At 48.5% G+C, this 23751-nt stretch overlaps 1 protein-coding gene across 2 annotated transcripts; it reads right to left on the bottom strand.

Annotated features, from left to right (window-relative positions):
* Positions 1-236: 236 nt before the first annotated feature.
* On the bottom strand, positions 237-23095 carry ACTR5 (actin related protein 5). Of its 2 annotated transcripts, none has more exons than XM_075901339.2 (9): positions 22638-23095; positions 16344-16477; positions 13226-13395; positions 11210-11427; positions 10767-10949; positions 6670-6792; positions 5022-5161; positions 2752-2884; positions 237-890 (listed from the first exon to the last, which is right to left on the bottom strand). In XM_075901339.2, the coding sequence occupies exons 1-9, from the start codon at positions 23016-23018 to the stop codon at positions 633-635; spliced, it is 1740 nt and encodes a 579-aa protein (XP_075757454.1). In that variant the 5' UTR covers positions 23019-23095; the 3' UTR covers positions 237-632. The 2 variants fall into 2 exon arrangements, with proteins under 2 accessions (XP_075757454.1, XP_075757453.1); XM_075901338.2 differs by having other exon boundaries at positions 16344-16573; positions 22638-23094.
* Between the last annotated feature and the right edge of the window lie 656 nt (positions 23096-23751).

Genomic DNA, 23751 nt, shown 5'->3' with positions numbered 1-23751 from the left:
CTTATGGCTGCCCATTCAAAACTTTACTCATGTCGTCTTATTTGGGGAGGGGGAGGGGAGCGGGAGAAGGAAACCAGAAGGGAGGATCAAACCAAGGAGGACTAGAGCAGTGTGCGAGCCCAGGTTCCGTCCTGTTCTAGCAATGAAGTGATTTCTAACAAAGAGGCAAGGGAGACCCCTGCTGGGCATTATAACTCCTGCTTACAGAATAAGGCTTGTCATAAAACAGCACCATACAAAAGTAAAAATTCTTTTATTTGGAGAATTTTATAAAACATTCTGCAATACAACTCTCAAATTCCAAGAGATTGAGCATGTTTTTCCATGTGAAAAATATTTAACTTCAGTATTCAAACTCCTGCCATGTTCTTCATGGAACAGATGTGTAGTTCCATATTCTGTGCTGGCAACTTCCGATGCAGAGCTACTAAAAACTTCAACCTTACTGTGCTACGACAGAGCCAGCTCCCCCTCCTGATAGCTCCAGAGACTAGCACTTCGGGTAGCTGGCTTAATGCCTGGGTGAGGCTCCAGCCTGCAATCTATGTTGAGTTTACTGTGCAGGGTAGCAACTATTGCCTTGCTTGGCGTGCAGCCTCTCTAACCCTGGGTGTGTGGTCAAAGTCTCCCTGCTATGCCTGGTCACAGGGATTGCCTACACTAGCTGCCAGTACTTTGGTGGGTGCCAGAGCTTCAGTTGTCCGTGGAGCCTGTTTTGGAAGGCGAATAGGGACATAGACATTTGAAGCACAGTGCTCCTTGAGGTATTCACCCCCTTTTTCTTCATAATCATTTCTGGTTATCCAGCCTTCTTCACGGTTCACATATTCCAGTGCCCAATCCCTAGCTCCATACCAAGCATCCAGAATGGGACTGGAAGCAAAGTGAACCTACATAGCAGAAGGGACAAAGAGGAGGTCTGTCAGCGCAGGTAAATCCTGAAACAGGAGACTCCAGGACAGAGCCGCCCTTTAATTAATTCACACAATCGAGTCTACACTCTGCAATTTTCCATATGTTACATTTAAACATTTGAGCCATTCCCATTCAATGCCCTGGAAGTCATGGGGTCAAAATACTGTTCTTTGGTCCTTGGAAGACAAATTCTCAGAGGGCTTGGTGAATCTCTGTATTACGTACATCGCAAACCCCACTACAGGAATCAGAGTAAACGGAAGCCCAAGGTTAGAAGAGTGGTGGTAGTGCAGCACCGATTCAGTGCATTGGCAGACCTGTCTGGCAGCACAGGGCTAGAACAGCAGAGGAGAACTGCACACTTAGGCTACGTCTACACTGCAGGCTTCTTGTGCAAGAGGTCTTCCACAAAAGAGTGTCCACACTGCCACGTGCTTTTGCACAAGAGATGTGCTTCTGCACAAGAGCGTCCATGGCAGTGTGGCCGCTCTCTTGTGCAAGAAATCTCTGATAGCCCTTTTAGTCATAGGGCTTCCTTGCACAAAAAACCTCTTGTTGCCTGTCTACACTGCCTTCTTGTGGAAGAGCTCTTGTGCAAGAGGGCTTATTCCTCGTGAAGCCCTGTTTTCCGATGCTTTACTGTAAATTTACTTGTGCAAGAACACACGTGCAGTGTAGACGCTCTGCAAGTTTTTGCACAAGAACAGCTGTGCCTGTGCAAAAAGCCTGCAGTGTAGACGTAGCCTAAGAGTAAGGAGTGCTGTACTGGAGGAGCTTGCTCTATATCACCTTCCGCTGACATGGCCTTTTTGGTCGATTCCTAGCACCACCACAGAGTCAACAGATAGCAATGTTAAAATGAAGAATTTATGGCAGGGGCTTCTGCAGGGTGGACCACATCTTACTGGGAAGATAATCATGTTGACACTAGGGATGTGAAAGGTTAACTGATAAACAGGTAACGCTTGCCGCTTCTAGTTAACTGGTGGAGCTGCTTCAGTCCCCTCGCCTGATCCAACCCTTCATGGGGCCTACCACAGATAGGGGCTGCTCTCATCCTAAGAAGCCCCTGTCCACTCAGAGTGTAGGCACCCCATAGGCAGGGGCTGCTCCTGGAAGGACTGGGAGCCGGCAGCCAGCCCCAGCATGGGACCCTAGATTTTGCTTAGTCAGTTAACTAGTTAGACATTAGGTTGACCTACCGTTCAACTGGTTAACCAGGATTTCACATCCCTAGCTGACACTGCCCTTCCCATATACGATCATATAACATCTGAAAAGCCGGGACAGTGATTGCTTTTATATAGACAAGTATAGGGGAAAAATTAGAAAAGAAAAGGCACAAAATGAGCTCAATCCAGCTAGAGATATAAAGGGTAACAAGAAAACATTCTACAAATATATTAGAAGCAAGAGAAAGACCAAGGACAAGGTAGAACCATTGCTCAATGAAGAGGAAGAAACAATAACAGAAAACGTGGAAATGGCAGAGGTGGAAACGACTTAGTTTCAGTTTTCACCAAGAAGGTTGGTGGTGACTAGATGCCCAACATGGTGAATGCTTGTGGTAAATGGGATGGGTTCAGAAGTTAAAATAGGAAAAGTTAAAAATTACTTAGAAAAGTTAGATGTCTTCAAGTCACCAGGGCCTGATGAAATGCATCTTAGAATGCTCAAGGAGCTGACAGAGGAGTTAATTGAGCCATTAGCTATAACCTTTGAGAACCAAGAGAGACAGGAGACTTGGATTTCACCATACACTTCTCCTACACACCTTGCTTATTTTTTTAACAGACTACACCGTGAGCTTGTGCATGTCCATAGAAAATACTGCACCTGAAAAGAAGACTGGAATGGCCTCATTTCAAGTAGCTCCTTCTCGATTCTGGCTTTCAGTCCAGGGTACATAGTATTTCCACCAGTGAGAAAGACATTCTGGACAAGCACAGCCTGTTGCTCCTTGGGATACCTGCAAGGAGAAAACCAATACTTATAACCTCAGGAGCTAGTGAATAGCTACGGAGAATACTGCTGCCTCAGCATCAAGTGAGATTTCATTGCACATAAGCAGACAGTCCTTGTTTCATGAATGCAGGAAAAAAATTAAGGCACCAGCAGAGTGCTCTCTGTAAGCTGTGATCTTCGGCAGCTGCCCAGGAGAGGTTCAAATAGCTCCCAGCTGACTGGCAGAGAGTATACAGCAGATAGCATTTGTTTCAGTTGGTAGTGCACATCCATACATGCTTCAGTGCACATAACAAAATTCATTCTGCACATTGGAGGAAAAAATTAGAGAGAACACTGAACAAACACCAGATGTGGCAGACATCCAGAAGTTCGCTGATGCTGAAGACTACGGATGTTAACTGCAATTATCTGACTAATCGTGTAGTTCAGTGATTCTCAACCGTGGTCCATATGGCTCCCCAGGGGCCACACCCTACCTCTAGGGGGCCACATGGAAAAAAACAGAACATTAGGTAAATTATGTACCTTTTTGTTCCAATTAACAGTGGCTATGAGGGGGGCCACAGAGGTAAACAAGGCTCAGAAGGGGGGCATGAGCAAAAAAAGGTTGATAAACACTGGTGTAGTTGATGAAAATTGTATCAACTACATGATTAGTTGATAAGGACTGCTCTGCAGAGTTGCAGCAGGGACAGGTAGCTCCAGGAGTGCGCTCGAGCCGGGACTGAAAAGTCCCAGCTTGTGCTGGTTCTGGGAGCCACCTGTGCTGTAGCTCTACATTTTAAATGTAGTAAGACTGAGGTTCAACAAGGACAAGTGTAGAGTCCTGCACTTGGAATGGAAGAATCCCAAGCATAGTTACAGGCTGGGGACCGACTGGCTAAGTAGCAGTTCTGCAGAAAAGGACCTGGGGGTTACAGTGGATGAGAAGCTGGATATAAGTCAACAGTGTGCCCTTGTAGCCAAGAAGGCTAATGGCATATTAGGGTGCATTAGGTAGAGCATTGCCAGCAGATCCAGAGAAGTGATTATTGCCTTTTATTCACCTCTGGTGAGGCCACACCTGAAGTATTGTATCCAGTTCTGGGCCCCCCCCCCCACTATAGAAAGGATGTGGGCACATTGGAGAGGGTCCAGCGGAGGGCGACCAAAATGATTAGGGGGCTGGTGCATGACCTATGAGGAGAGGCTGAGAGATTTGGGTTTGGTTAGTTTGCAGAAGATAAGAGTGAGGGGGGATTTGATAGCAGCCTTCAACATCCTGAAGGGAGGTTCCCAAGAGAATGAAGAGAGGCTGTTCTCAGTAGTGATGGATGGCAGAACAAGGAGCAATGGTCTCAAGTTACAGTGGGGAAGGTCTAGGTTGTATATCAGGAAAAATTATTTCCCTAGGAGGGTGGTGAAGCACTGGAATGAGTTACCTAGGGAGGTGGTGGAATCTCCATCCCTAGAGGTTTTTAAGTCTCAGCTTGACAAAGCCCTGGCCGAGTTGATTTAGTTGGGATTGGTCCTGCCTTGGGCAGGGGTCTGGACTTGCTAACATCCCGAGTGGGAGACCAAGTCATTGAGACAGTTGCTGTGCTGGTTGCCACAGTACAATTAGAATCCCACATTACCAGATTTCAATATGTTGATAGAGATTTTCTCAGATTAGATTATTTTTCCAGTGCTACATTGGCTGGGTGACTCAATACTGATAAAAATAAATTAATGAGAGCTCTGGGTAGGGTTGGTCATCTAGTTAATGGCCCTCTAACCTGATTTGCAAGCCCCCAGGCTATCCTATCCTGACCCACTCCAAGTTATAGTGTCACAGGTCAGATACCAACAATAACCATTGACAGGAATCTGTTTCTACTTAGGCTAGCACAGGACTGTTACTCGGGTATGACGTATGATTCAATCCAGATTTGCACTGAAATACAAAGACTATCTAGTTAATCCACAGTGTTCCAAGGCCAGCAAAAGAGAAAAGGTTTTGAATAACTGTGCAGTCAAGCAAGCAGCTGTTTTGAGCCACATTGGGAGAAGTGAAATCCAAAATGAAGGTGAGGATTCTCATAGGAGTTTAAGGAAGTTAGATGCCCAAAGTTAACTCCATTTCCACAAAGCAAAGTCCACTAGTTTTGCTAACTCACCTGTCCAGGACATACTGCATAGTTTCTGCTATCCCAGCCTGCTCTTCTCCGATCAGAGAAGGTTGAAAGACAATTTCTGGAACCCTGATTCTCTCCGTACCAAGAAAAAGCTGGTGGTACTCTGCCAGGTTAAACACGGGCTTTAAAAATACATTTAATATGTAACGTTACCTATCTTTAAAATCACGTTTGTTTTTCCCACTGTTTCCCCCCTCCCTCAATGTAAGCCTCCCTAACTGATATGGCGGAAGACCTGATTACAATACTAGTCCCCTGACAGTTCGTACAGTTTGACTTGACAGCATTGATAGGACTAACTCATGTTTTACCTGGGCTCCTACACTGCAATAAGGCTTGGGCCTTGCAGTCTGTAGAATGTATTCAATATGGTCGAATCCTGGTTCAGTCATCCACACTGCAAGGCCACAGGCTCTGGTTGAGAGAGGCTTACCTAGGCAGCTCCCTGACAGCAACTCAGCATGACCCTCAGGCAGGCTTCCTGCCTGGCACAGCCTCAGGCCAAAGTGGCTAGCTACTACGTGCCCCTCTGCGCCATGCACCATTGGGGAGGGGAGAAACTTTGCATGCTGCCCCCACTCGGCACAATCATCGCAGCTCCCACTGGCCAGTTTCCTGGGATGGGGTGTGCGCAGAGGGTTTGGGTGATGACCTGGGACGGGGAGTTGGTGTGCAGGAGAGGTTGGGTTGATGCACCGAGGGGTGGAGGCAGTGTGCAAAGTCTCTCCTTTCACCTCCGCAACGGGTACTCAGTGCTTAGACAGACAGCCCCAGGTCTAGCTGTTTTGAGCGCCTGGGGTTGCTAGTGAAATCCAGCATTTCATGAGCTGGATCTAAAGTCTTGGCAGGAGGCCATATCTTGCCCACCCAAGCTCTAATGCGGTGGTGTCCAACATGCTAACCATTTGTAGCTATTTGGCTTCTTGAAGTGTGGCTACAGCTTCAGAACTGGTTGGACACCACAGCTATAAAGCATCTCCCATTGAATGCTACTGAGAGCAGATAGCAGACCAGCTGAACAATTGGTCTTGACTATAGGTTGACCCTCCCAAATCCGGGACTCTCTGGTCTGGCAACATCTGAGGCCCAGGTGGTGGCTGGGGAGCTCCCGCCCTGGTTGGGGAACCCCCGGTGTTAGTGGGGCCATGTGGCCAGGGAATCCCTGGCTACAAGTAGGTTGCCTGTGGCCAGGCAGCCCCAGCCAGGAAAACCTGGTGTCAGCGGACTGGGATGACCAGGCAGCCTCCGCTGGGGAATCCCTGGCTGAAGGGGGCTTGCAGAGGTGGGTGGCCGGAATTCCCAGTGGTAGCAGGGTGGGGTGGCTTTGGCTGGGGAACCCCAGTGGCAGCAGGGTCAGCGGTGCTGGGTGGTCCCAGCTGGGAATCCCGGAGAACACCCTATGGCAGCGAGACCAGTAGCTGCCAAGCAGTCCCCACTGGGACCCCTGGAAAAACCTGGGGCTGTGGGCGGGGAGCCCCAGAGAAGCCTGGGAGCGGGGCAGCCCGCAATGACCTCTCCTGGACCATCAAGCTCCCTGGTCTGGGACAGCTCAGGTCCTGAAGGTCCTGGACCAGGGAGGTGCAAGCTGTAGTAGAACAAGCCCTACGAAGCAAGGAACGACAAGTCAAACCTCTACTGTGGTAACCGGCTTCTCAGCTTCAGGTTGTTCTTCAGCAAACAAAGGCTCGAACTCATGAATGCTTTCCACATCCTCCAGAGACTGCTCACTGCCCAAAGGGTCCAGATCCAAGGTCTAAGGAAAGGAAACCAAGAGGATCAGTTATATCCCTGACCATGTGCCAGATATCTAAGAGGCTACGATTCTGATGAAACAATGGCCTGTTAGCACGATCCTGCCCTGTTGCCTAAGACCTCATCTGTGCAATACGCTTGCACAATAATTCAACACTCAGGCACTGAAGAGAAACCCAAACCAGGGAACAACTTAAGAAAGGGGCTGAAAAATAACACACACAGGCTGTGTCTACACTGGGCCACTTATTCCGGAAAATCAGCCGCTTTTCTGGAATAAGTTGTGAGCTGTCTACACTGGCCCTTGAATTTCCAGAAAACCAACGACACTCTACTGTACAAAATCAGCCGCTATTCCGGAAAAACTATTCTGCTCCTGCTCGGGCATAAGTCCTTATTCCGGAACACTGTTCCGGAAAAGGGCCAGTGTAGACAGCCCAGTAGTCTTTTCCGGAAAAAAGCCCCGATCGCGAAAATGGCGATCGGGGCTCTTTTCCGGAAAAGCGCGTCTACATTGGCCACAGACGCTTTTCTGGAAAAAGGGCTTTTCCGGAAAAGCAGCCTGCCAATGTAGACGCTCCTTTTCCGGAAAAACTGAAAACGGAATAGTATTCCGTTTTAAGCAGTTCCGGAAATTCATGCCAGTGTAGACATAGCCACATGGAATTATTCCAAAAAGCCTTCTAACTCCTGATCAAGATGTCAGTCCACACGTTAAAGCCTCCTATTTAACAGGCTGATCGCCAGTCTCCCCGAATTAGCCTTGTTAGAAGTGTCAGTGCTATCTAAATCCTACAATAATACAGATTTTTAAGATGGTTAAAATCTGGTGCATTTCCAGTAGTTTTAACTGCTCTATAATTACCACAATCCTCACCTTGTTTGTGTGGGTCTGGAAAATAAACACTTGCTGCCATGAATCTTGGAACTGCCTAGTTTCAGACAAACAACTGTGTGTGTGTAGTGGCAAAAAGGCCACAAGGACATTCTATCAGACACAGGGATGGTCATGCCTCCAAAGCTCTTTGCTGAGCAAGGATTCCTTTAGCCGTGATCCTAAAGTACCGGGCAAGACTTCTAGAGTAATTTTTAAAATTACCTTATTTACTTATACAACAAACAGTCATATGGGTTTGGCATTTGTTGCAGAGGACTTGGCTTTGCCCGTTGTACACCAAACAGGCTATTTTAAAACACTGAGCAAACAGAGAAAAAAGTTAAGTTTTAAATGGTCTGCATGTTAACAAATTCCTCCATTCCCTTCTCAAGTGGGGAGAGAGGAATCTTAAACAGAAAAAACTCACAATTTTAAATGACATCCCATGGTTTTGGGAAGAGCTAATGGATGCTGTTAGCTGAAGGTCTATTTAAAAAGAAGCCTAAATGTTTAAGACAAAATAAGACAAATTCCAAAGAAAAAAAATTAAAAAAGAGAGAAAAAAAGGGGGTGGGGGGAAATAGGGAAATATTGGTTACACTGTCTAGCAAATGACCCACAATTTTAGTTTAGTATGCACTGTTACAATTAATCAATGTGTTCTATATACTCATTATATACTAATAAGAATGTATTTATAGGGTTATAAAATCCAACCTAGACCTCCTCCACTGTAACGTGATCTAGAACAGATAACTCTGTTGAACTTGAGACTGTGGCTGCTAGAGCTGAACCCAGGGAAGAATGATTAACATTAAATGAAATAAAAGGCAACAATGGTCAGAGGTAGAGTACATGGCACACAATGTGATGATCCACCCTTGAATCCTGGCTTTTATTCCCATAGGATTCAGTCCCTCCTCTCTAATCTTTGAGCACCTTTTGGGGGCAACAGTCCCCCTCCCCTACAGGCCTTCTCAGACAGGGTATCACAGGAGTCTATTTTATCACTCTTCCTATTCAACAAGCACCACCCTAAGCAGAATTAATAAAGGAACATGGACTGCGACATGTTCCTTTATCTCCATCATGTCTGGCCTGTACAATGTAGTAAAGAAATAACCAACTCCCTCCAATTTGGATCTCAGAGGAGAGCTAGCCTGTTGAGATTCAATCTGGACAGGCCTGAGTATTTTAATGGGTTAGAGAAAGTCAGCCAGAGGAATCAGTCAAGTTCTGAGTAGCACTCCTGAGAAAGTGCAGCTACCAGATGTGCCATCTTTATATTAGTAGATCCTGGGCTGATCTTGGGTGTGCACGTAGCAATTAGGGATGTGAAAAGGTAAAGGGTGGTGCTTACCTGGGGGGGCACAGGGGCCAGCAGCAGAAACTGCACCATCACCCCCCCATGGGGCTGCTAGCTCCTGCTCCTGACACCCTCCTGCACACCGGGGGGGAGGGTGGGAACAAGAGGGCGCTAACAGTGGTTGCTGGGAGCCTTGCAGGTAGCGGAGCAGGGAGCAGAAACCATCCCATCCCATCCATAGGGCTGCTGGCTTCTGTTGCTGCCTCCCTCCTCTCTCCCCCCAAGCCCCGCCCCGGTGGGGTGGAGGCCAGCAGCCCCACATAGGATGGGGAATGGAAGCAGGATCCTGCTTAATCGGTTAACCAAGTTAAACCTAAGGTTTAACCAGTTAATCGGTATTTCACATCCCTAGTAACAATGACAGTCAAAATCACTTTTTCACACCTAACATGATACGAGTGATACTCTTTTCTATGATGCAGGGACTGTGCCACAAATTTCCCATGTCTTGATCACTTCAACATCTCTGATTGCTGCAACATGCTCTAATTGGGACCTTATCTTGAAACCACTATCAAATTAAAGCCAGTGTAGAATGTGGCAGCCAGTTACTTGGAGTTTCTCACGAGTGCTCTGGAATATGCACAGGCTGCCAATAAGTTTCTGGGTAGAATTCAAGTTATCAGTTTCAACCTGTACAGTCCTAAATGGTTTGATTACTTCAGTCTGCGCCCAGGCCATGAGGCCACAGCAGAAATCAGCAAAGGAGCTTGAGATCGAGCACCTTTGGTGCCAATTAGGAGTTGCAACAAGGTGCTCTCTGTAACAGTCCCTTAACTTTTGGAACCCAGTCCATGCCTTGGTCCAAAATAGCTCAGATTTGTTATCCTTTCAGGCATGGCATAAGACCCAACAATCTAGGTATAGTCGGAGGGGCCTGATTCTTATTAAGACAGTTGATGTACATTTATTTGTGAGTGGGATGAACAGTCCATGATGATGTTAGTGTAGAAATTAATTATGTAAAGATGCCAAGAACATGGGCCAGACAGTTTTACTGTGAACAGTTTCATAAATTTCATACATTTTTCCTAAATTTGTTATGGATAGGTTGGGCAGGGTGTTTTGCCTGGAATACAAAGGATAAGGAGAGAAGTTGATGCTAGATGCTTGTTAGAGCATGTGTTGAAAAGGGAAGGAAAATATACATCTCTTGCCCCAATCCCAATTTAGGTATTTTCTCCTTTCCTTACCCTTATAAGCAGCTCTGGAGAAACTAGAGAGCTATGTTCATCCCAGATAAATGCACAGTCTAAACGTTGGGATGGCTGACCTAATGTTTTGCACTGGAGTATAAATCTAAACAGACACCCAAGAGATGTGAGAGTGAAGGATCGTTTTCCGAGATAGAGCGAGAATTGTCAATGATGCACTGGAGAGATTTAAGTTGGGGGCTGTAGATGATGACGGGTGGTGTTCTCATCACTTACAGCCACCAACTTAAACCCCTCCAGTGCATCAATAACAATCTACACCCAAGAGATGTGTGAGGGCACTGGGTACTACATGTCACAATGGTTCTCAATTTCAGTCCAAGCCAGCTCCAGACCCGACTGTAGCCAGAGGGGAAGAGGAACAACAGTGGGACAGAGCAGTAATAAATCAATAGGGAGTTGCAGTTTGCTAAAGGGAAGAGTTGCTCACTAATAAGGATAGAGAACAGAGACGCTGTCAGGATATATAATTCTGCCTTACATGCAGTAACAGAAGTTACCTGGCTTCAGTACCATACCTCTGGTTTGCTATCCACAACATCTACTTCAATGCTGACTTCTGCCTGTATGATCTTCTGCTTGGTTTGTTCAATAGCCAAACTCAGCTTGTGGATGTACGACTGCAGTTCCTCTGCGGAATCCATGTTCAGTTCGACCAAAGCTTTGTGAAACTGATCCATCTGACCATCTTCTAGCAGCTCCTGGAGAAAGATTCCCACAGCCACAGGACAGTTGAAATGCAGCAAAAGGCACTGGACATTTCCCCTCAGTTGCTGCACACAACACACAAGTCCATCTGTTGTGAAACAGACTTGTCATAAGAGGAGACTTAGCCCTTGGCTAAGTCTTCACTGTGCTGTTTGCAAAACAGTGCCCTTCAGTATGTGAAGAAAAGTCCCTACGGCTCTAACAGCAGTACCCTCTACTCCCAAACACACAGAAACTCATTTTCCATGACTACCTGCACATAGAGCAATCTCTCCAGCCTCTCTTGGTCAAGCTGCAGTTTCTCCTCCCGCCGGCGCGCATTAAGCTCTTGGAGCCTACGAAGTTGCTGCTGCCGCCTCTCCTGCTTCTCCTCCGATGTCAGGGTGCTACCGAGAAGTTTGCTGGAGAAGGGCAGCTGCATCTTGTGCACGTTGCTCTCATAGTACTCTGGAGACCTCCACTTCTGCAGCTCTGGGGGAATATTTTGAAAGCAAATAATCTATTTGCCAGCCTGACACTATCTGGTGCACACCCCTTTCTGCAAGCTCCCACATTAAAGAACATGGTAAGAAGCAGCATTCTAGTTTGGGAACCTTCCCTACTGCCTAGCCAGCCAGCATTCCTGTTAGCTGCCCCCTCAAAGCAGCACTGACTGAATACGAGAGCATTAGATTTCATACTCATTTCAAGTGTCTTCCTCTGTCTCACGGACCCTGATCTCCAGCATATGAAAAGCATGAAATAGATGGGCAGCAAACAGGGCCCTAATTCATCTTTAAAGCCCTTCTGTCTAGGCTGCAAGTCTCCCTGTATTTCCACAGTCCTTTGCAGTCCCTTTTACTACACAGGATTTTTATCATATAAAAATAAATTTCTTCTATATCCATCCTTTGAATTTATCCTTCTTTGGAAGATGCCTAAAGTGATTTCTAGTTTAGTTACTACATTTTTGGGCTCTTTTGAGGCACAAATATCTTCTCTGAAATGCTAGTAGCTGTAAAGTTTAACACAACAGAAATGTATTATGGATACATGAGAATCAGAAAATGAACCAAATGAAGCAGAAGTGAAACCAGCTAATAAATTTTGGTTCTAAAATAATCCCAGTTACAGTAAACTTCCGATAATCCGGCACCTTTAGGACCCAGGGGGTGCCGAATTCTCAGATATGCCGGACTATCAGAAGGGGGAGCTATGAGGGGTCTGGAGTGGGGTGGGAGGGGATGCCACCCCAGACCCCTCATAGCCCCCCCTTACGATAGTCTGGCTCTGCCCCAGGCATCCCCGATTCAGCCGCTACTGGTCAGTTTCAGCAGCAGCTGAATAGGGGATGCCTGCAATAGAGCAGCTAGGGTGCTGCCGAGTTGGTACCGCAGCGCCGAGGGGCGGCGCTACGGCACCAACCCAGCAGCACTCCAGCTGCTCTTGGGGACGCCTGGGGCAGAGCAGCTGGGGTCCTGCCAGGTTAGTCCCACAACGCCGAGCAGCAGCGCTACAAGACCAACCCCGCAGCACCCCAGCTGCTCTGCCCCAGGTGTTTGGATTCAGCCTGCTGGTGAAACTGACGCTGCTGGTCAGTTTCAGCAGCGGCTGAATCTGGATGCCTGGGGCAAAGCAGCTGGGGTGCTGCCGGGTTGGTCCCGTAGCGCCGCCCGTTGGCGCTGCGGGACCAACCCGGCAGCACCCCAGCTGCTCTGCCCCAGGGGTCCCCAAGAGCAGCTGGGGTGCTGCCGGGTTGGTCCCACAGCCCCGAGGGGCAGCGCTAGGAGACCAACCCAGCAGCACCCCAGCTGCTCTGCTCCCGGCTTCCCCGATTCAGCTGCTGGGTCAGTTTCAGCAGCAGCTGAATGGGGGAAGCCTGTCCGGCTGCCCCAGCACTTCCGGGTTCCTGATGGTGCCAGACCATCAGGAGTCCCGGAGCATTGGATGCCGGACTAATGGAGTTTTACTGTATTAGCAACAGAGGGATTTTAAACTAACAATAAGATGTTTTTTAAATAGCACACAATTTTTACCTTGATAAACATTACTTTACATTTTCTCTATTTTACGGACTCTCCTTTATGGACTGCTATGAAACTGTTGTCCCCTACATTATACAACCTGGACTAATGGAGAGGAAGCCATGAAGGCTTAATTACTTTATATATGAAGACTATCAGAATTTCAGTAAAATGGTAATTATGGCTATGTGAGAATGAGGTAGAGGACAGGGTTAAAATACATTAATTAATTAAAATTGTGCAGTTTGATTTACACCCAGCCTTACCTTCTATATAATCCTCTGCAATGTAGCTGTGTTCATGCAGTATTTCCTCCATGCGACTTAGAGTAATGGCAGCAAAATGCCCTGGGTATTTCAGCTGCAGAAGGCGCTGAAGATACACAGCTGCTTGGCATCCCCCGAGATTGATACGTTTGCAGTTTTTAGCATCCAACCTAACACCACAAAAAAAGAGACACCTGAAACTAGAGAAGTCCAGAACTTTACAGAATAAAACATCTATTTTAAATCACAAAGAAAGCAATACTGATTATAAATAAGTAGGTAAAACAAAAACCGATAGAAAACCTTTTGTACCCCAACACCACCAACCCAGGGAATATCAGAAATCTTTGTAAGTTTTATTTTTGGTTAACGGGGGGGAGGGGGGGAAGAGGAGATAGAATGGATGCAGAACTGGGTTTACAGAAGGACAAACACTGAAGATCACAGTAGAATAGGCAATCAGTTGCCAGAATCCGTGGCCTCCAGTGGTTCTCAACCTTTCCAAATTACTATACCCCTTTCAAGGAGTCTGATTTATATTCTCATGTTTCACCTCCCTTAACTACTTACTTAAGGCTTGTCTACACTACAGAGAAGATCGAAGCTGCCAGAGTCAATTTTCTGGGGTTTGAATTCATAGGTCTACTGAAGACATGCTAACTCAAACTGAAAGGGCGCTCCTGTTGATGCCGGTAGTCCTGCTACTCTGAGGAGTAAAGGAAGTCGAAGGGAGAGAGTGCTTCAACTCAAGCTATGCATTAATGTAGCTGGAGTTGCATATCCTAATTCAAACATATTCCCTACTGTAGAGCTAGCCTCACAGCCATAAAAATACAAAAGTGTCTCAGCACATCAGTACGGGAAAATTGCTTATTTTCTCATTTGTACCATATAACTATAAAATATATTGACTGCAATATTTAGATTTGACTTACATGTCAGTGTGATACTTGGGCCTGGTTTTCATTTATGAGCCTTGTCTGAAGTTGGAGCCCAGCAAGCTGGGGCTAAAGCAGGTAACTTAGCTTTGCGGGGTACTTGTGATGGGGTACTCCAGGCAACTGCCCTTTTGGGCTGGTCCTGAACCAGGAGTTACAACCCACCCCGCATGCTGAGAAACACCGATCTCAGTATGCACGGGGAGCTGGCTTAAAAAGCTGGCTCCTGCTTACCAGGCAGCAGCGCAGTGGGGCAGGCGGCTCCCCAAGAACTGGTGCTCATGTGGACCCTGCTTAAAAGCGAGCTCCCCACGAACACTGGCTCCCACCTGACTCTTCTCCCCCACCTCGCACTGCTGAGAACCACTGGCCTATATTTTGTGAAAAACACAAGGATCTAGCTATGCTGGGTAATTTCAGCACAATTCTTCCTACTTTGTGGAGTAAACTGACTACTAGAGAAAGCCCCCTTGTCCACACAGCAGAACACAGCTGGCTGCATGCATCACGTGAACCAAGTTTGCCTTTCCCTGAGTCATCAAGTACAGGCAGTCCCCGAGTTACGTGGATCCGACTTATGTCGGATCCGCACTTACGAACGGGGCTCTCTCACCCCGGAGCTCGCAGGCAGCGGGACCGCCCAGAGCGCAGCGGTCCTGCCACCTCGACCTCCAGGGCAAGAAAAGCTGCTCCGGGTGCCCCTGGTCTGCTGGGGACCGTCTCCAGCAGACCAGGGACACCTGGAGCAAAGCTGGGAGGCGGAGGAGTCACGCGCCTCTGAGGCTTTGCCAGAGCAAAGCCTCAGAGGCGTGGCACCCCGCTGCGGCTTTGCTCCCCATGTCCCTGGTCTGCTGGGGGGGGGGGGAGGGGCGCACGCAGCTAGTGCCCCCCTTCCTCCCCAGCAGACCAGGGAGACGTGGAGCAAAGCCCCAGGCCTGTGGTAGAGCAGGTGGGGCGCTGCCGGTTGGTCCCGCAGCACCGCTCCTTGGCGCTACTGGACCAACCCGGCAGCACCCCAGCTGCTCTGCCCCAGGAGTCCTGATTCAGCCGCTGCTGAAACTGACCAGTGGCTGACTACAGCCCCCACCAGTCAACCAGTTAAACATTCATTCCCATAGTACCAAAGGGGGTGTTGGGCTGGGACAGGAGGGTGGGCAAGTGCAGTGTAGGCTCCGTCTGGGGGTGCAGGCGTAAGGGTGGGGACATTGATGAGATATTTGTGGTGCAGGCAGCTGGGACAGCTCTGTATTCTGTTCTTGCCCAGAGGCACGGCCCCCCCCACCAGCTCCCAGCCAACGGGAGTACAGAGCTGGTGCTCAGGGCAGGGATAGCGCGCAAAGCCCTGCAGCTCCCTGCCTAGGATTCAGATCGGCGGTTAGACACTTTGGGGGTGCAGTGCAGTGCCAGGTCACGTAGGAAGCCTGCCTTAGCACCCCTGCTGGTCACTCAACGGCAGGGCAACCCAGTGCCTGATATTTCGCAACCTAGTACTGGTTCATGACCTGAAGTTTGAAAGCCATTGGTCTAAACAATTCTCAAACAGAAGAGGTACATATGTTGTCTGGTATTTTACTAGTAGAAAGATTATCTTGCCCCCCTTATTTTAGGAACATGGATTTATGCACTTTAACAATAAAGAACTGTATTGTGTGTGTTCCCCAGTATTCAAGTACATTAGAATCCAGATCTCCAAATCTTGCTATTGGAAAGTCGACCACATTCATCTTTACTGGTCTTTAATATACATTTGAGAATGCGAATTGTTCAGGTCCAAGCATCTGTTTGGAGCAAGATGCACACTGAAGGAACCTACTACATCTGCTACCTGCTAGGGATGTGAAGATTTAACCAGTAAGTCTCACCCTTAATGGGTAACTGGTGGGGGTGGAGCAGCTCCCTACTTGCTGTAGGCAGACAGAGGCTGCTCTGGCCAGACTGGAGCAGCCCCTGCATATGGCAGGTCCAAGAACCCAGTAGGCAGGGGATACTCCTGCTGGGACACTGGTGCAGCTCATGACTCTGATCGAGGAGGCCACTCCAACCGGGTCGTTCTCCCTTTCACAGGTTAAACAATATATTTAACCAGTTAGTCAATTAAACAGGATTTGCACTTCTGTATACAAAATAAGAGCTGCTGTGCATTGCTTTATAGAAACCTGTGGCCCTAAGGTGTCACTCACCTGCCTTCTAAGACTGGCAAAACATGTGTGCACTGATAACCAGAAGACACGATCAGACTGTTGCAAGGCCAGTCCTGCCTTCTGTTGTGGTATAAGCTATACAAACTGTCCACTCCATAGGAAACCTTTGGGACCTGGTAACATTCAAACAAGAGCTCCGACATCATTTGTCTCGAATACAGAGGATTACATACTGCTTCTGTTAAAACGATCGGATGATCCACACAACCCTGGAGTAGAGCCATGGGACAGAGAAAATAATAGTAAGAGGGTTATGACTTGTGTGATCATTGCATACTGGACAAACAGGTCTTCTGACATTTCTAGTTATTTTGCATAAAGAACAAATAAAATATACATTTACTCTTTTATCTGCATAGATCTTTTATTAGTCACCCTCTGTCTTACTCAGGAGTATCATGAAAATACTTATGTGTATTAGCAATAGCTCCGAGCAAGAGAGTACAATGACTTCTTTGTGTCAGGATTAAGTCACACAGTAATAAAAATTCCTGAGCCCTTTATTCCCTATGAATTCCACCACTACTGTTTGAACCTCTCTAATCTGGCACCCTTGAGACTTGACCGATGCCAAACAAGAGAATTTGCCCAACCACTGGAGGTCAGTAATGTCTAGCAGTATTACCAACACTTCTACTGCTTACAAGACATTTTATTAGAGCTAAATAACAGCACAGAACACAGAGCCAGGACTGGTGGCTGTAAGTAAACTTTATGGGACTGGGGAAAACTTGGCCACACCCACGATAAGTGGACATCTGGCTAACTAAAATCATGAAAGGCCATGGTTGTTGCTGGACCAGAGAGTGATCAACTAGAGAAGTTCAACCTATAGCAGTGAATCATAATCTTGGTCCTAATTTTAGGAAGAAGGGGGAGACTTTTAAATCACCCAAGTGACTTAAGATCCCAACTCCCATTTCCAAAAAGGGATTTAGACACTTACGACCAGCTCCTTTGAAAGCTTTACCCAGGGTTAACAAGGCTGGAATTTTGTACACAATATGGCCAAAGGCTGTAAAAACAGAAATCCTAATGCAATCTGGTGTATAAGACAGACAACTAGGGATGGTCACTCAGACCGTCAAGCCTCTTTGCTAGAGGCTGGTTTTAAACAACTGTTCTGCACCAAAATCCTACAACAAGAATTCTGCTGAGGCCCAGTGAAGTCAATGCCCCACTCCCAGTGGTTCTGTCACTGCAGGAGGGGCTCCCACAGCCTCCATTCACAGCAAAGACCCCAAGACACTGGACACAACCAGAACAGAGCCCCTGAAAGGGAAAACTGGAAGTGCCTGGGGGTCTCCTACCATAACACATCTATAACATGGGCTGCTAAATGGGGGTTTGGAGAAGAAGTTCTCCAGATAAAGGAGAAAGCTAATACAGGACCCTTGAGGGAAGTGCTCTGTCTGTAGCGGGCATTTGTGTTTTTCTTGCTGTGGGCTGAGCTTGTGTTTAACTGGTTTTTTCCCCTCCTTCTCTCCCCCCACAGAGTGTGTGCTGTGGCAGGTGGAAGCTGTGAGCTTCTAATCAGGGTTTGAAATCTAGAAACCACTGGTCATTGGTTGAACCTTAATCACGGGGAGGGGCTATCAGGCAGTCTAGGGCTTTATAAAGGAGTGAGTCAGCGACCAGGGGCTATTAACAGGAAGTTTAGAGAGGAAGCGAGAAGGCGTAAGATACACTCACCATTCCTTAACATCTTTTCACTGCACTCCTTCCCTTCAAGGAGGCATTTAATAACTGAGGAATCTCTCAGAAGGAAGCCAGGTATGGATGGTGAAAGGTTTGCTGTTGTTACCTGCACAGCATGTGCCATGTTTGTCTTCCTTCCAGAAGAAAGAAGTGATTTAATCTGCACTAAGTGAAAGCTGGTCACCATTTTCGAAGAAAAAACATGAGGACTGGAGGCCCAAGTATCAACTCTACGTTCTATCAGAGAGGATGAAGACATCCTCGATGGAAGGCAGCATTTAATCCTGCAGGCACAGCAGACTGACGAGCTAGTGAGGACAGTACAGGACAAGGAAGAAAACTGGCAGCAAGTAACCTCTAGAAGGAGAAGACGACCAACTCAGGTATCCCCCATTCCTGTAGAGGTAAGTAACCACTTTCAGGCTCGGTCCACAGGCACTGCAGGGACCTCTCAGGGAAGAAATCAGAAGGGAACACCATCTACCCAAAGGCATGGGATGCGTAGTCCTAGGGATGGGGGTTCCACGACAACCACCCCCAAAAGAAGACGGGTGGTGGTAGCTAGATGACTCAGTTCCTCTTAGGAGGGAGTCCCCATCTCGATAAGTGTGCTGCTTACTGGGAGCTCGCATGCAGGATGTGACAGTCTTCCGAAGGTGATTAAACCTTCGGATCACTACCCCTTCCTGCTTCTCCATGTAGGAACTAATGATACAGACAAGAATGACCTTGAGCAAGTAACAGCAGATTCTGTAGTGCTGGGAAGAAGGATCAAGGAATTTAAAGCGCAAGTGGTGTTCTCGTCCATCCTTCCAGTTGAAGGAAAATGTCCGGGTAGGGATCATCAAATTGAGGACGTAAATGAGTGGTTGCGCAGGTGATGTCGGAGAGAGGGCTTTGGTTTCTTGGACCACGGGGCTCTGTTCTTGGCACAAGGATTGTTAGGAAGAGATGGGATCCACCTGACCAAGAGAGGAGAGAGCATCTTCACGAGCAGGCTTGCAAACCTAGTTAGGAGGGCTTTAAATTAGGTTCATTGGGGTATGGTGACCAAAGCCCTGAGGTAAGTGGGGAAGTCAGACATAGGGAAGAATCACAGAGGAATGAGCAACAAAGGAGGACCTCTGATTTGGATGGAGAAGGCAGGGCAATCAACTGGTTATCTAAGGTGTGTGCACCACTACGAGAAGCCTGGGAAACAAAACAGGAAGAACTAGAAGCCCTGGCCCAGTCAAAGAACTTCGATTTGGTTGGAATAATGGAGACCTTGTGGGATGACTCACATGACTGGAGCACTGTCAAGGAAGGGTGTGAACTGTTCGGGAAGAACAGGTGGGGGAAAAAAGGAGGAGGAGTTGCATTGTATGTAAGAGCAGTATGATTGTTCAGAGCTCCAGAACTTAGAGGGAGAAAAGACTGCAGACAGTCTATGGGTTAAACTTAGAGGTGGAAGCAACAGGAGTGATGTTGTGGTTGGTGTCTGATACAGACCGCAGGATCAGGTGGATGCGGTAGATGAGGCTTTCTTTGGACAACTGAGAGAAGCTTCCAGATTGCAGGACCTGGTTCTCATGGGGGACTTTAATCACCCTCACATCTGTTGTGAGACCAATACAGCAGTACACAGACAATCCAGGAAGCTTTTGGAGAATATTGGGGATAACTTCTTGGTACAAGTGCTGAAGGAACCAGGGGATATGTGCAGCTTGACCTGCTGGTCACAAACAGGGAGGAACTAGTAGGGGAAGTAGAGGTGGGTGACAACCTGGAAAGCAGTGATCATGAGATGGTAGATTTCAGGATCCTGACCAAAGGAAGAAAAGAGAGTAGGAAAATACACACCCTGGACTTCAGAAGAGCAGACTTCGACTCCCTCCGGGAACTGATGGGCAGAATTCCCTGAGATGATACATGAAGGGGAAAAGGAGTCCAGGAGAGCTGGCAGTATTTTAAAGAAGCCTTATTAAAGGCACAGGAAGAAACCATCCCGATGAGTAGCAAGAAAAACAAACATGGTAGGTGACCAGATTAAGCTCACCATGGATGTTCCCGGTAAGCCAAACACAAAAAGGAAGCTGACAAGAAGTGGAAACTTGGACAGATGACTAGAGAGTATAAATATATTGCTCAAGAATGCAGGGGAGTTATGCAGGCAAAAACGCAATTGGAGTTGCAGATGGCAAGGGATGTGAAGGGCAGCAAGAAAGGTTTCTACCGGCATGTTAGCAATAAGAGGGTGAGGGGCCTTTACTGGATGAGGGAAGTAACCTAGTGACACGTGGGAAAAGCTGAAGTACTCAATGTTTCCTTTCCCTCTGTCTTCACGGACAAGGTCAGCTCCCAGACAAATGCACTAGCCAATGCAGTATGGGAAGGCGGTGAACAGCCTTTGGTGGGGAAAAAAAAACGAGTTAGGAACTATTTAGAAAAGCTAAATGTACACAGGTCCATGGGCCTGGATTTAATGCATCCAAGGGTACTGAAGGAGTTGGCAAATGTCATTGCGGAGCCTTTGGCCATTATCTTTGAAAACTCTGGGAGATCGGCAGAGATCCCAGATGATTGGAAAAAGGCAAATGTAGTGCCCATCTTTAAAAAAAGGGAAGAAGGATAATCCAGGGAACTATAGGCCAGTCAGTCTTACCTCAGTCCCTGGAAAAATCAGAGGGGATCCACAAGGAATCCATTCTGAAGCACTTGGAAGCAGGGAAAGTGATCAGGAATAGTCAACATAGATTCACGAAGGGCAAGTCGTGCCTGACCAATCCTGATTAGCTTCTATGATGAGGTAACTGGCTCTGTGGATATGGGAAAGTCAGTGCATGTGATATACCTTGACTTTTGATACGGTCTCTCAATATTCTTGCCAGCAAGTTAAGGGAATATGGATTGTAAGATGGATAGAAAGATGGCTAGAAGGCCGGGCCCAGCGGGTAGTGATCAACAGCTCGATGTCAGGTTAGCAGTCGGTTTCTAGCGGAGTGTCCCAAGAATCTGTTCTTAGACAAGTTTTGTTCTGTATATTAATGACCTGTGAGGGGATGGATTGCACCCACGTCAAGTTTGCAGCTGACACTAAGCTAGGAGGAGAAGTAGATATGCTGGAGAGCAGGGATAAGGGCCAGAGTGACCTGGACAGATTAGAGGATTGGGCCAAAAGAAATCTGATGAGGTTCAACAAGGACAAGTGTAGAGTCCTGCACTTGGAACGGAATAATCCCAAGCATTTTTACAGGCTGGGGACCGAATTGCTAAGTAGCAGTTCTGCAGAAAAGGACCTGGGGATTACAGTGGATGAGAAGCTGGATATGAGTCAACAGTGTGCCCTTGCACTCTAATATGCCATTAGCCTTCTTGGCTACATTAAGAGGAGCACTGCCAGCAGATCCAGAGAAGTGATTATACCCCCTTTATTTGGCTCCAGTGAGGCCACACCTGGAATACTGTGTCCAGTTCTGCCCCCGCCCCCCCACTCCCACTATAGAAAGGATGTGGATGCATGGGAGACCAAAATGATTAGGAGGCTGGAATGCATTACCTATGGGGAGAGACTGAGTGATTTGGGTTTGTTTAGTTTGCAGAAGAGAAGATTGAGGGGGGATTTGATAGCAGCCTTCAACTACCTGAAGGGTAGTTCCAAAGAGGATGGAGAGAGGCTGTTCACAGTAGACACGGATGGCAGAACAAGGAGCAACGGTCTCAGGTTACAGTGGGAGAGGTCTAGGTGGGATATTAAGAAAAGTTTCACTAGGAGGGAGGTGAAGCACTGGAATTGGTTACTGAGGTATCTGTCTACACTTGCACCCTAGTTTGAGCTAGGGATGCAAATGCAGGCATTCAAAATAGTAAATGAAGCCGAGATTTAAATATCCTGTGCTTCATTAGCATAATTGCAGCTGCACGCTGTTTTGGAACCCAGCTGTTTTGAAAGTGCATTCTGGGCCACGTTAGTTCGAACCAAGGGGTCTGATTTGAACGCACGCAGCCCAGAGCACACTTTCATTTTCGAAACAACTGGGTTCCTAAACAGCGTGCAACCGAGATCATGCTATTGGGGGCGGGATATTTAAATCCCAGCTTCATTTACTATTTTGAATGCCTACATTTCCATCCTGAGTTCGAACTCGGTTGCAAGTGTAGACATACCCTAGAGAGATGGTGGATTCTCCAGTCCCAGAGGTGTTTAAGTCTCCACTTGACAAAGCCCTGGCTGGGTTGATTTAGTTGAGATTGGTCCTGCCTTGGGCAGGGGGCTGGACTTGATGACCTCCTGAGATCTCTTCCAGCTCTGATTTCCCCCAGCCGCCTTTCCTGAGAAACCCCCCATTTCCTTCCATTATTGCTGGATGCCAAACTCTAACCCATCCAAGCTCTTCAACCTTCCTCCTGGCCCCCTGATCTACCCACCCCAGAGCTGCCAGAAACTCTTCCGCTCACCCCGGATCCTCCTTCCCACCATCCCAACCCCTGCCCAGATCCCTGTCTCTCCCAGTCCCTGCCGGCCGCCATCTGCCCCCACCCCCGGGCCCGCTCTCCCCGGGCTCAAATCCCTCCCTGCCGGCGGGCGGGCGATACCTGCGAGGAGACGCCCAGGCGCTGGAAGACGTGGTCGAAGAGCAGCTCCTGCAGCTCCAGCTGCACCGGCACGTTGCGGTCGAAGGGCGAGCGGAGCAGCCAGCGCAGCGGCTCGGGGCTGCCCAGGTCGTTGCCCACCTGGGTCTCGGCGCCAGCCCCGCCCCGGGCCCCCCGGCTCCGGGCCGCCAGCGAGCGGAACCGCAGCAGCGGCTCGCCGGGCACCTCGGGGTCCGGGCAGGCCCAGCCCGCGCGCGCCTGGAACGAGCCGTTATCGATCACCAGCGGCACCGGCTGCGGCGTGCGCACGGCCGGGCTGGGCCCCCGCACCGGGTCCGGCCGCCAGCGGGCATCGCGGAACGGGAAGACCCGGCCCGCCGCCATCGCGGGGCGCGCCGCGCTGCCTCCGGCCGGGAACCGCAGCCCGGCCCCAGCGTTCCGGGGCGGAGCTCCGCGGGCCCCTGAGCCGGGGGGACCTGTCGGAAGCCGGGCGCGTGCGCTCGAGTCTGGCGCGTGGGGAGTGAAGCGCGCAGCGCTGGGATTGGCTGCCGACGCAGCGCGCGGCTCCCGGGTCCAGGCTGTTTGTAGTCCGCGCGCTCCGTGCTCCGGCTTTACAGCCTGTCACTTTAGTGCTCCGAGAGGGGGGGACGAGTGGGCAGCAGCCAATGGAAACTGGCCACCTGCATGTGGGCAACGGTAAACAAAGCCACAACCCCTTGAGAAACCACAAATAGTCTAGTAGCAGAAATCCCATTAAAGTCTGTGGCTGCGTCTAGACTGGCCAGTTTTTCCGGAAAATCAGCCGCTTTTCGGGAAAAACTTGCCAGCTGTCTACGCTGGCCGCTTGAATTTCCGCAAAAGCACTGACTTCCTACGGCAAGAAATCAGTGCTTCTTGCGGAAATACTATGCTGCTCCCGTTCGGGCAAAAGTCTTTTTGGCGCAAAAGGGCCAGTGTAGACAGCTCAGATTTGTTTGGCGCAAAAAAGCCCCGATCCCGAAAATGGCAATTGGGGCTTTTTTGCGCAAAAGCGCATCTAGATTGGCCACGGACACTTTTCTGCAAAAAGTGCTTTTGCGGAAAAGCGTCTGTGCCAATCTAGACGATCTTTTCCGAA

Source organism: Pelodiscus sinensis, chromosome 17, assembly GCF_052426305.1.
Source record: "Pelodiscus sinensis isolate ZL-2025 chromosome 17, ASM5242630v1, whole genome shotgun sequence".
Lineage (NCBI taxonomy): Eukaryota > Metazoa > Chordata > Testudines > Trionychidae > Pelodiscus > Pelodiscus sinensis.
This window is presented reverse-complemented; position numbering and strand designations above follow the sequence as displayed.